This window comes from Camponotus vicinus, unplaced genomic scaffold (genome assembly GCF_025532165.1).
Source record: "Camponotus vicinus isolate PSW18456_S1 unplaced genomic scaffold, iyCamVici1.0 SCAF_14, whole genome shotgun sequence".
Classification (NCBI taxonomy): Eukaryota; Metazoa; Arthropoda; class Insecta; order Hymenoptera; family Formicidae; genus Camponotus; species Camponotus vicinus.
In genome coordinates, this window is record NW_028141950.1 from 3,613,556 (window position 1) to 3,628,046 (window position 14,491).

Sequence of the window (14,491 nt, forward strand, 5' to 3'; positions counted from 1 at the left end):
GCCTTTCGTTAAATCACATTAATGCATCGTCTATTCACCGTGCTGTTTGCGCACTGAATCGCTACGCAGGAACACTACAGGGTATCCTGAAATCAGCAGAAATGCGGATACACAACGTTGTGCTCCCGATCAAATTCATTTGATCGCATTTCGCGAATGCTTACGTTCAATATTCTCGTAATCAAAGGATTTGAAATTACCGTTTATGGAATCCATTTTGCGTTAAACGGCTATGTTTAATTATTTATTTTTGCCTCCAAAATCTAGTTTTCGGAACGAAAATCCTTATTTGTAATCGGTTCGAAAATTATTTTCACATGGAATAAAAACTTAACATATATTTCTCATTATTTCTGAAATTCTCTGTACCTCAATACACGAGTGTCGACCTGTTCCCAGGTTGCCAGAGGATCGGAAGTGGGCATGGCGCCGACGACCGGAAGGGAGTCCATGGCGGAAGCTGCGGCGAACGCGGGGATCACGCAGCGCACGCCGAAATGCGCCCTGAGCAGGTTCCTGAGCTCGTTATGCGGCTCTCATCGCTTCAAGAACTTGCAGGTAGAAGAAGCAGAGGCTCTTTCGACGGCGCGTGCATTCGCCTCTCTCTCCTTTAAACTACTTTTCCTTTTGCCCGCGCTTCCGAGTAATTACTCGAATATCTCGCTTCTAATGAGAGCACCGGACGCGTAATTACACTCACTGTAGTTAGCGCATCCGGTAAATATCGGATGAATTTGACGTAGATTCGTCCAGTCAAAGTTGAAATGATTAGACGTTTCCCCCGATTATGCGTCTGATCATGCACGGATAAATCTACTTTCTTCGCGAATGACTTTACCGCGAGTATCGGAATAAAATGAATCTAAAATTAAACATATAAAGTCAGTATCGTATCGCTGAGAGAAAAATGTATCGTAATTAGCTAAATTAAAATCGCGCCAATTTTTTCAATCTGACTCGTAATCTATATTTTTTGAAATTAATTATGTGAGATGGCTAATTCTGCTAATGGCTCTAACGTGCATTATGGAATATATTTTTCGATGTTATTCCTGATATAATATTCATTTTAATAATTATATATAATTTCGAAATTAATTAATAATTTTTTCTACCTATATATAACAATTTTTTTAATACAGTCGTAAATAATAATAATAAACTTCTCACTTTTATGATGAAAAAATAAACCTAGTATTTTATCTTCATCAACAAAGACGCAAATATTTTCTATAAGATATACACTTGTATATTCTTTTTTTCAATCAACTTTTGATGTTATTCCTGATGTAATATTTATTTTAATTATTATATATAATTTCGAAATTAATTAATAATTTTTTCTACCTGTATATAACAATCTTTTTAATACAATCATATAATAATAATAAATTTTACGGTAAAAAAATAATGAACCTAGTATTTTATCTTCATTAACAAACGCGCAAATATTTTCTATAAGATGTATACTTGTATATTGTTTTTTTCAATCAACTTTCGATGTTATTCCTGATATAATATTCATTTTAATAATTATATATAATTTCGAAATTAATTAATAATTGTTTGTACCTATATATAACAATCTTTTTAATACAGTCATAAATAATAATAATAAACTTCTCACTTTTACGGTAAAAAAATAAATCTAGTATTTTATCTTCATCAACAAAGACGCAAATATTTTGTATAAGATGTATACTTGTATATTCTTTTTTCAATCAACTTATCTAATCTCATTAAACGTGATTCTTCGAAAGAGCTGTCACTAATAACGAGCAATCCGCCAATAGCATCTTGACGGTATCCGAACCGACGGTGGTGACATTTCTCATCTTGTCATGCAAATCAACGACGTTATCAGGGATTAATCTAAGTTCGTAATGCGGAGGCACGCGCAAGCGAAGCGAAGAGCGTTGGCGGCGTCGATTGACGTACACCGCACCTTGCGAAGGGAGTAGTAGTGATGCGCGAATTCAGTCAGACATGTCGGGGAAGAGACAAGAAGAAGAGAAAAAAAAGGAGAATATAATTTTACCGAGAATATTCGAAAAGTCGCGCAACAAGTTTCGGCCGTGCGGAAATCCGTGACACTCTGTGTAAACGCGAATTTAATGCGATAAATTCTCGCGAATATATCTCGGATATATCACCGCGGCTACCGATGCGTGCGCGGTACATACATCAGTTTTGCTCGAAAATATAGCAAACACCTGGCGAAGACGCCGGTGATGCACGCGAGGAAAATCCGGCCGTGGCAACGAACTGGCGGTTAACGCGTTAGCGAGCGCTTCACCGCCCGTAGGAAACATATCGAAATGTCTCCCGTCAAATGCAGAGCGCGCTCTAACAAAGGTTTCGATATATGGAAATATCGCGGAGCCGTTTGGGAAATGCTGAATACGCGAATATTACGATCGAAGAATGTTCCGAGTCGCGTTTACCTTGCATTGATCATGTAATGTAACTTCGAAACTGGAAAACCGTAAAAAACTGCAAAGCGAAGAAGCTTTGTTTGTGTTGTAAACTTCTTATTATTATAAAATCGTGTATCTGTGAAACTGATATTTTATGAAAGATTTTAAAAGAGATACATTCTTTATTTTATATTTTTATTTTTAAAATGTACTAGTTTATATGAAACTTGTCGTAACTTTATAAAGAATTTGGATCCTTCTAGAAAAGGAAAAAAGCGTAGGATGTGTAAAGTTGCCACACACAGTTGCCTTGTTACACAAAAACAACAGAAGGCTTTCAACATTGCATCATAATGCCAAAGTATCATCAGAACGGACGGTTTTCTAACAAAAATAACAACTCAACTATTTATCTGCCATTTCTCCTACGCTGTTTTCAAAAGTTTGATATACTACAGAAATTGAAACGAATGAATTTTTCATACATATAGTTAGCAATTTTATGTTACTCTTTTATCTAAAAAAAATCTTGTTTAATTTTATATAAATAAGTTTGTCAAACTCTTTTAATTTTCTCTTAACAAATTATTTTCTTCATCCATATCAGTCCAAAATCCGGATCTTGAATTTCATTTAAAACAAATTATTTACATTAAAGATGACTTCGAATAATCTCAGATTATTAAAGTTGATCGAATCGAGATTTTTATCCATTAATCACCGCTATTGCAAGTAGTTCAAGTAAATGTTAAAATAAACCTTATTTATTATCTTCTGTCAATATATTACGTTAGTACGTTGCATGTTGCGATCTCCTCCAATAGTAATCGATTTTCTAGCGTATATACTGTATAAACTTGAACCTCTTATATACCATGCGAAAAGTATACTTTTTCTCTTATAATATATTAACAGTATCATAATCTTCCATTAATATTAAAAGATTCTACATATCATATTATCAAGTATAAAAAATGAATAAAATATCAAAAATAAGTAGGAATTAATAATATTAATTAAATCCCTAAATAACAACAATAATTGTTTGAAAAAAGCTAAAATTATAAACGGCGGATTAAGAAATAAAAATTTCAAAACGCGAATTATACGGACCGTTTAAAGCGAGCAGAAACGCACACATTAATATTCGTTCAAAAATCTGTATGCGTTTACAAATCCACGTAAAACACATGGGAATTCGAAGGCGACGACCCGTGAATTTGAAAATTGGTTCGCGATTATCCACAAAAACGTGATCGAAAAACAAGAAAAAAACTGGTACGACTTACAACAACGTTCTTCTGCGATTCTCGTGAGAGTGACTCGCATTATCAGGTCACGTAGGAACCGGAAACCGGGACCGAGACCGACGCACGTCGATTTGATTGCATTCGAGCGATATTCCCGCCGGCGATGCAATATCTTCGACGGGGTTTGATTCGCCATCACTTTTCCATTCGAACCAAAGAAATCTCTCCGTTATTCTAACTCTGTCGCGTTGTGCTGTTATATACTCGACAGACGAGGTAGAGTTCTTTATTGACATGTTAGAATGAACATCAAACTGCGATAATAATATGCGATATCATGTTTTCGGAGAGAAATAGAAAGATAAAATATCAAATGGTTTTAAATAAGTCACAAGTCATATACACATTTTCGCATTCATAAACACTGTAATTAATTTAAATTCAAATTTTCATATAAATGCTGGATTAATTTAAACGCGAGCTTTCACACAAATGTCGGAATATCAATTGAGATTGTAATCGATAAACTTGAACCTTTTATATACCATGCGAAAAATATACATTTTCTTATAATATACTAACAATATCATTATCTTCCATTAATATTAATTCTACATGTATATCATATTATCAAGTATAAAAATGAATAAAATGTCAAATAAGTAGGAATTAATAATATTATCGATGTTATTTAAAAAAAAAATAATTAGTTTTCGCAGAAATTAACTTCTAAAAATACGAATAAATGAAGTCTTAATCTACTTCTAAATGCGCATGATAAATTAAAAGCTTAAAAGAGTTTATGTAAAATTGTATTTTAAGATAGAAGAAAAAATAAAATATATATATGACAAAAATAATGATTATATGATGAAGAGCATTCGCAATTGCGAGCACTGAAATACTGAATGTCTATAACACAAGCCCGCAGGCGAGAGAGAAGATATTTCTTCTCAAAGAGTAACTGTATGTGGCACACAAATGCATGCAAATGAAGGAAAATTCTCAATGAAATTATGCATTGCGCCTGAGAATATTTCAGTCATAAATATGTGATCATTCATTCGTTTTTGGAAGACGTGAGAGATAAAATTTTACTTGACAATATTTTGATTTATTTATTTTTATATTTGTATTCAATTCACTAATTTCACTAATTTATTTTATAATATATTTGTACGCGATTCTCGTTTGACTTTGTTCGTAGTCATTTTATTTATGTTCATTATTGACATTTTTATATTTGCACTGAGAATAATCCGCGGAAGGGACCGAAACGTTTATTTACATATATGATTAAAAAATTCGTGAGTTATAATAAAATATGCATTTTATTATAACTCACTTGCCGCACTGGCTTTTATTTGCCTGTTCTTTAATTTTATTTTCATAATTACATTCTTAGGAAAGCCTTTATACATATTCAATATTATTCTAAAATAATTTATTATAAATTATTTTTTTCCATAATATGTATATGTGATGACAATAAATAGAAGGATAAAAAAAAGTATTTTTATTTTATTTCAACTAGAGATTTTAATTTTTAACAATATTTTATATTGTTTAAGTATTAAAATAATTATGCGCGTGTGCGTATTTGAAAGAAATGGCTTTAGGCTTTAAGCTTTCAATAAAATAAATTCTATTATATATTATACAAAAATATCGTAGATTAAAGAAATTGTATATCTGGAATATGGAACATTATGTATTCACGAGTTGTCGGCAAAACAGCTAAATTTAAGATCATTAAGTATTGGATGAAAGTACTTTATATATGATATACGATAAAATATTTAACATATAAAATTGAAAATTATTAGTCGAATTATATGTTACGCTTGTATTAAAAAGCAGTGAGTGTAATCCCCAAATGCATTAACGATGTTGCTCGATCACGTTTGTGAACTTCACACCATGATGAAAGATTAAAATATTAAACGAGATCGACATGATGAATGGACCGATATCCTTTATCGATAGGTATGATTACTGATAATTCTCGCTAATAGCTACCGAACATTTCGACTATATTGTTGATGACAGTAATTCCATATGGCGGGAAAGGGAGGCGAAGAGAATGCGATAAAGTCTCGTCAATTTTGGAGAGACCAGCGAGAGAAAAATCAAGCTGCAATCTATCGATTGGGCAAACTACGACTGTTATCCATCGGCAACGTTCTTTTTCGATTCTTTTTTTTCGCGCGCCGCGTCTCTCTGTCAAATTGGATTTAATCAAATTCAATTTTCACGCTATAATAAAATCAACAGTGATGTATGAGACATGGACGATGGCCGTGCAGGATACAAAGATCATCTAACGATTTGAGAGAAAAATCTTCTGAGAAGGATATTTGGATTATGCATTGACCGAGACACATTAAGTCTAAAGAAATATATGAATTGCGTTGAGAACCGGATTTAATTCATGAGATAAAAGCAAATGCAGGGGAATAACAAGAATGATAGAATGCTAAAGCTCATGTGGGAAGTGAACAACCGGTAAAAAGGAACCTTTAGAAAAGACACCTTTTGGCGAGATAATACCTGAAAAGGTCTACAAATACTTGGCATAAGAGACTGTGTAGAAAAGTGCCTCAGGATCATACAAGAGACAGGCAGCCAAAGCTCATCTAAAGACGTAATACGGATAATAACAAGAATAATAATTTTTACCGGATGGAATCTTTCCCGAGTTTTTTTTATAGACCAGCCAACAGATTTTATTTATCATCTCCTCCAGTCTTTTCAATGTGTGTATAGAGGTAGCATTAGCAAACAAAAAAAATATAAAGAAAAAAAATACTTGAAGCATTATCGCTACTATCGAGGTATTACTCGAGGGGGATTTATAATGCATCTCTCAAATGAAAAACTCTGCATTGCAGACGTATAAATAAAAAATATGCTAAGGTGCACGGAGTAGAAGAACACGTAAAAATAAAATTTAATCGTTTCTGGTTTTCTCATTCCTGCCTCATGTTGTCCAACTTGAATTTAAGTCCCGAATTTTCGACAAACGATTTGCGATTCTTTGCGGATGGCTCCAGATTGCGTTACACACGAATCGTAGCAGTCTGCGCTTGGATAGCACGTTGATACGCCGTGTAAAATTCAACGCCACAGTAATGTAATATATCTGCGAGCAAGTCTCTGCAAATGGATATCGTTGTAACGATATAAATTACAAGCCGTTTTCCGCGATCCTCCGAGATATCCCGCATCGTTATCTGCTTTTTTTCCATCAAAATCAATGATAATGATCGATATATTATAAATATATATGCACGACATTATTTTATGTATATAGTTTTTTTTGTATATCGCGTTTTTTATTTTATTACATTCAATTTGGGACATAATGCATAAATATAACTCTATATATACATTATAATTATATCATAATGCATATATTATTCATAGAAAATATTACATTCATTTCTATTCATATATATTATATCATAAAATGCATATTTTATGAAGATCATATCACACATAAACATATCATAAAATCTCATTAAATGGACATTTTTCTTTTCATCAAAGTTATGTATAAGCATATATTTTATGCAAAATTTATACAACATTAAAGAGCGATGAAAACTCATTATAAAATTTATTGCGAGCTAAGTGCAAATATCTATAATTTTTTTCAAAAAAATACACACGTTTGTGAATATGGTGTGCCATAAAAATAAAAGAGAAAAACTATTTTATATGTTCTTTAACTTTTCTTTAACTTTTATGTGTTTTTTAGTTTTTCAAGCCGTCGTGAATTTATTTTATTTACTATAATATTTAGAGAGCACGAAGTAAAGAAGTACTCTAAGAAACTTTCTGCTTTTCTGCTCTGCTCATGTTTTTTTAAATAAATTTAACGTAAGTGTTATATAATAATTTCCATTATCGAACTATTTGATATCTATTTCTATAAATTAAAACAAAATATAATTTAAAGATAGCAAAGAGAAAAAGAGAGAAAGAGAAAGAAACATTGTTAATCAATATATCATTTGATGATCTACTTTCGAAAATGCTTTCATGTGTGAATGTAATGTATAATTTATTGTGTTCTATTTAAAAAGAGAAAGAGTGCCCTGCGGAAATTTGTAACGTAAATTGCAAACATAAATCGCGGTGTATCTCGTTTAACTCATAGTATATTCTCGTTTGCACAAACTAGCTCAAACTGCGGTCCGATTTTCTCATGATAAAAAATGAGGATTGAAAAATGGACCTTACTAAAAAAGATTATACAACGAAGGGTATCATAACATACACATATAAATTGTATCGTGCCGAAAGCTATAGGACAACTAAACAATATAGATCCACCCCCTAGAGTGAAAAATCATCTTCTTTCTTTTCTCACTCTCCCATTCCCCGCAAATCTCGTCATTTCTCTCTCCCTCGGCTTTATCGCACTCAGGATCTTCGCGATTTCCGGATAATCAAGCGTTGACGTCTGGATGCAATCTTACCGCGATTCATGAAACACATTCTGTGACTTCCCTGCTGCGATTGCAAACCGAAAACAATCACGACTGAATGACAAATATTGGGTGAACTAATTCGCCAGGAGTGGCATCGAATTGCGAAGGAAAGCGGATCGGAATAAATTTTGTTCAAGTCGTCTCACGTACTGTATTTGTCGGCTTTACAATTTCAATGTTTTCTTAGTAGGGAGGGAAGGTCTCGGATAGAGGAAAAGAAAATTAAATGCAATTTTAATTTAAAATTGCATTTAAATATTCATTTACATATGTGATTAAAAAACTTGTCAGTTATAATAAAATATGTGCTCCTGCCCTATCGCGTTGATTTTTCTTTAATTTTACTTTTATTTTAGAATATCGTTGGAGATTTTTTAGATTTTAACATTAATGATATTTACCGTATTTAAATATATATTTAAAATTCACAAATTTTTTATAAATATATTATACATGTTTTTCTCTATATGTTTTTAAAATTCATGAGATATCAAATACTCACTTCATCTGTGTATCAGAAAACATAATACTATCAATTTACAGGCAAATTTTCGATTAACATAACACGTTGCAAATATGCGGTCATGTTTCAGGTTGAAATGCTCTACCAACGCTACTTCCTACGCATGAATCAAAGTAATATGACACACGTGCTCATTCTACTAGTCGGTTTGGCACTCGCATTGGGCCTACTACTTGTTGCGAAATTGATGCTAACCGATAAACCGCTCTTCACGCTTTTACAGAGACCTGAAAATTTCTCCCTTGGTATCACTTTAGTGACTTGTATCGCTGTTTACATCGGTAAGAGAATTTACAATTGATTTTAAATATTTTAGAGCTTGCATTTGCTTTTAGATTTATTTCAAGTTCTCACTAAAATAAAATTTTGCTAATATTTAGGTCTTGGATAGAATTTTAAATTTAAAAATACATTTAAATCCCGCACTAAAAAGATTTTGCAAAGAAATATTTCTTAGAAATATATAGATAAAATTATTTTCGAATCTATTTCATATAATTAAATTATATTGGCATTTTGCTTCATATGTACATGTTTAAAATTTAATGTAAGAGAATTTTTTAAACTGTCGTAATTTTTCAATATATCTTTTAATATATTTAATGTATGAAATATCAAATCGAAATTGCTCACAGTGTTTATAAATAAACAGAATATTTACTATATAATGTGTGAAATTTATTTTGACACGAGACTTTAGAGCTTTTGCATATACAGTATATACAATGTTAGAATTGCACTGAAATATACACACAGCATTGTTAAATATCACAAACATTAAAAGACATGCATTTTACCCGACACGCAAAGGAATGATTCTCGTTGTCTCTTCTGTGAGCGACATTATGTTTTCATGTTACTCTGTCATAAATAATGCACGAGAATATTGCCAACAAGTGCTATTTTCTCCCGGAAGCATCAGAAAACACGACAGGGCTCGCTTATCGCATCGCAAAGCTCATTCTTTTGTCTCTCCTTCCCGAGATGAACTTTGACCGAGCAATATTGCAAAAAACTTTAATCGAGTCTTTATCTTTAATCACTATCTACGAAGGTTTATTTGTTAAGTCACATAATGTAGAAACTTGAAAAACTATGATAAATGAATCTCCCTTGACATTTTAATTGAAGAAATATCAATCTCAAATTGGCTAAAGAATCTAAATCTCACTCATTTATTTCGCATTAATTTATGCGAGCAACGTTTTGAAATCCTTGAACAATCCTTAAGCATTAAATCTTGAAATTCTAAAGCAGTAAAGTTTTCTCTCTTCTAGTTTTGGTGGCTGCCATATCCAGACCGGGCATGAACGAGATATGGCTTGCGGGTGTCAGCGGTGCAGTGCTGGTTACTCTGCTGGCCCTGCAGGTGACCTTGAGTATTCATCTGGCACGCCTGCACGAGGCAAGCCATGACAATGCCGATGATCCGTCGTCCTTCTCCAGGCCGGAGGATCTTCGAGCCGGTGGACCCCTCGCCGCCACTTTGGCGGCCTGCTTCTTCATCTACATGGCCTACGCTCTTCTGCCGATCAGACTCAGGCACGCCTGCATCGCCGGAATCGTCTTTTCGGCCGCTCACCTCATCGGAGCCTTTCTGCTTTACCCAGATTATCCATCCATGATAGCACACGTGAGTTTCACCACTCTTTTTAATAGCCTTCGCTCATTTTTTTGGGTATACATGTACACTGAAAAAAAAGTAATGTTGAATTAACAACATCAGTGTAATTAGAATTTATTTTATTAATTCAATAACATTATTAATCAAATCAATACATGGTGTATTAATTTGATTAAAAATGTTATTGAATTAATAAAAATTCCAATTACACTGATGTTGTTGGTTCAACATTATTTTTTTCTTAGTGTACGTAAATTAGATAGAAAATAACGTGGCTTTTTAATTTTCTCAATAATATTACAACTCGATTATCTAATTATTAGATAATATATAAGATTGAATAATAAAAATAGATCATCTTTTCGAAAATTCATTTACGTTTTTATTTCAGAAAATTCCTAATATCTTTTCTCGTTGTGTGTAATAAAGTTTGAGAAGTTATCACTTCCATGCATCATATAATTGATTATTGGATGTTGCATAATTAATTTCGGATTTAATGATCCTTGTAATTTGACATTCTAGCATTCTGGATTGAGATTTTTAATGGATTTTCAAAAATTCATGTTTTGTACCGCAATAATCTTGAGAGAAATGTAGCTAACTATTATCGATTTTAAAGTATACATATATTCGATAATAGAGATGGGCTTGATTAATTTAAATGATCCAATATCAAAAAAATATTTCGCTTCGTTGCGATCAATGTGACAATTATAAGCTGCAGATCCGCGTTAATTAGCGATTGAGTTTATACATATACTATGTATCGCACAGCAATTAGCAAAAGTAGGTTACGCGATGATATTAATTAATCAATGTTACGCAGAACTGTACAATAAATTGTACGTTTCTGTATAATTTTCGTATATTGCCACGCAGATCTCGGTTTGTATTTGCCATCAAGATATTGCTTATTGCAGAATTATAGCAAAATATTACTGTGTATTATTCCGCATGTAATAAGTATTAACTCGAACAATTCCTTAAAATATTTTTCAGATTAAAAATTGCTCAGAAAAATTAAAAATTATTTAAAATAATTTTCTCGTATTCCATGCGTTTCACACATGTTTATATACATATTTTTTAGTATGTAATTTTAAAATTTATAAAATATAATTTAAAAAATCGCTAAACCAGACAATTGTAATCTCTATTTTTATCTTATTATCTTTTTTAATTATCTTATTTAATTTATTCGTGTTATACTTTTCGACTTATATAATTCAATATTTAACATTCTGATACAAGTTCAATAAACTTTAAGAAGTTAATAAGTTAAAAGACATAGAGAGAACGATTTCTTAACCAAGAACATTTTTTAAACCTCTCGTATTGTAATACTTTATAATTCAGCGCAGCAAATGATGGCGTGAGGATAACAAAATAATTATTAGCCAAATTCTCATTGTAATAAATACACATCGTCACAGAACAAGTAGAATGGATGATGTGCGTGACATAATATCCGAACACGTATTCATTTATTAATGGCGCACAAAGTGGACACAAATAGCCAAAACGAGGTGTGTGCTTCGCAAATAGCTGGCTTTCCAACTGGATTGGAAATCTAATTAGAACGGATCTCAGTCTGCTTCGATATTTGTCGGAGCACGTTTTGATATGGTGTTGAATCTCTCTGGTCGAATTTAACGCATAAGTATTTGCAAGTTCAATATAAAAGAAAAGAAAAAAAAAATAAAAAATCATAATTTCATTTAAATGCAAACCCCATTAAAATTGGCGATAGACGGCATGCTTCGCACCATCGATATGTTAATAATTCAATTTAATTGATTATTTTCACGTTCGAGCGAATAATATATCGATTTCCTGCAAATATCATGCTCTACAAAAGAGATCGTAATTGCTTTTCGCGCTACCGGGTACAATACATACGATAGTTTTGATCGTAAACGATTTTATACTTTTAAGTAAACCTTGCAATAAGATAACGTTTTAGTTATTAAAGAACGTTTTAGTTACCAAAGAAGATTCGTAAAACGATTCAAAGCAACGCGCAATTTTCTAAAAAAAAATCATGTGTATTTGAAACGCCCGATTAATTAACAAAGTGTAATAAACACGAGTCACCTTTGCAAGAGATATTCGGAATATTCACGGAAAATCGAATTAGCTCTTAGAAAAAAAGTTCTGTCAAGCTATTATAAATTAATTTAAGATTATAATCCACTCGCTGAAAGAAATGCTCATATATACTTCACAAGTTTCTATTAAATTACTATTATTTTTAATCAGTAAAAGGTTACATTGTATTTTTAAATTTTATAGTGCTGCAAAACAATCCAATGAAATTGCTTTATAAATCGTGATTCCCATATTAATTATTTTTAAAAAATAAGTTGAAAGATAAACCTGAGTATTACTAAGAGTTGGAAATTTGCAGAAAGACTGCAAAATGAAGGGAAACAAGAAAAACAAATATAAGTATAAGATTCAAGCTACATTATAACTACACAATAATACCAAGCTGCGCAGAGTAATATAGCGCTGCACAGCTTTTTATTAAAGATTGAAGATGCTCATAAACCAACACTTATTACGGCAATTTGATGAAAAATCGTGAAATTCCCACACCAAATCCGAGGACTCAATAAATCGTAAAAATTTTAAATCAACGACAATAAAACACGATCGCTTGCAGTTGTCCTCTCTTAAATTGTTAAGTTTACTTCCATCGCAAAAAACAGATGCTTTAACACTAGAAAGATCTCTCAATATAAATAATAAAACGTGAAAAAAATCCACTTAAAATAGTTAATATAACATTGTAAGAATTTTCGAAAATTTTACTATAGAATCCTTGGCACAAAAAGTGACTAAAAGTGACTAAAAGTTATTAAAATTAAATTAATAGTGCAGTAAGTTGTATTATTGCTTGCATAATTTATGTTCATTACGAAACTCTCACAAAACATATTTTATTAGATTATTTTATCTTAATTGTTTTTTAAGTTAGAATATAAATTATTTTATATGATGCTGAAAATAAATTGTGTAAAAAGATAAAATTAATATTTTGCATGTGCATTATCTGCCATTTAATCCTTCAGGCTACAAGTTTCGCGCGTTTTTAGTTTAGCCTGGATAAAATGAAAGATACTATCTGGCTCTCTGCACTAATCGGTTTACATATTGTGTAAGCCATTTGATAATTATTTTGCATTGTATTTATTTAAAAAGGAATAATTATATCAATTATAATTTTTCACGTATTTTCTCAATAAAATTTTTTGGATAATATTATATCTCAATGAGATATTTTTTTAATATTGCTTTAACGAACGTTTCAAGATGCAGGTTGCATAATATTTATGCAAATGGAATTATGAACGGATGCAAGACATCAGAAGAGTCTCTATCAAACTTGTTTTACAATATCTTAAAAATGATTGAATTACACTATTTTAAGAGAAATTATATCATAAAAATTGGAAAATACTATAGTTTCGAATTCTCTGAGAAACGAAATTTTCTACGAATAAAAGCAGCACAAATAAAGTATAAATAAATATTTGTCATTAATTTCCACTTTTTATAAAGTCAGACAGTGTCATTGGCTTACGATTTTTTTTTCTCCAATAAAGCACGTGTCTAGCCACGTTCATAAATCATTTGAAGAAGTCTTGTTATCGACGTAATTCGACGCTTTGTCATCAATATGAAAATCTCGTACGACGCGCCGATCCATTGAATAAAACATCAGTGGGTTACTTTTTCACCATGGGGAACGAGAAAGGACGTTATTTACAAGAATCCACCTGACCGTGTCTGGCGAGGGACATTCTAGGTGAATTTTTGGCGTTCGAGAAAAACAACACGAACAACACAGAATACGTATTATACCTAACGATACGTGACATAATGTGAGGGAGTGTTCTTTTTCTCACATGATAGATGAACGATGAACATGATAAGAACGAAATATGTTATTATCCGACTAACAACATATTTATTTAATATTTATTTACTATTTATTATTCGTTTACTATCTATTATTTATTTATTTATTTATTTATATTATTTATTATTCGTGAATAGAAAACCTACTACCTTTGTATTTTGAAAAATTTCTATTGCGCTTATATACTTTATTTCTTCTACTTTTATTTATTATATTAGCAGACTTTTCCTTTTCAAAATATATTTTGCTTCTT

At 31.5% G+C, this 14,491-nt stretch overlaps 2 protein-coding genes across 6 annotated transcripts in view; one reads left to right on the plus strand and one right to left on the minus strand.

Moving 5' to 3' along the window:
* LOC145965402 (uncharacterized) overlaps positions 1-14,491 on the minus strand; it is a 120,188-nt gene that overhangs the window by 48,969 nt on the left and 56,728 nt on the right. The window lies entirely within an intron of this gene.
* LOC145965400 (adenylate cyclase type 6) overlaps positions 1-14,491 on the plus strand; it is a 92,323-nt gene that overhangs the window by 32,257 nt on the left and 45,575 nt on the right. For both annotated transcript variants that reach the window (XM_083088912.1, XM_083088913.1), the window contains exons 4-6: positions 400-558; positions 8,757-8,967; positions 9,964-10,319. In XM_083088912.1, the coding sequence (XP_082945038.1) occupies positions 400-558; positions 8,757-8,967; positions 9,964-10,319 (726 nt within the window). The remainder of the gene's footprint in view (positions 1-399; positions 559-8,756; positions 8,968-9,963; positions 10,320-14,491) is intronic.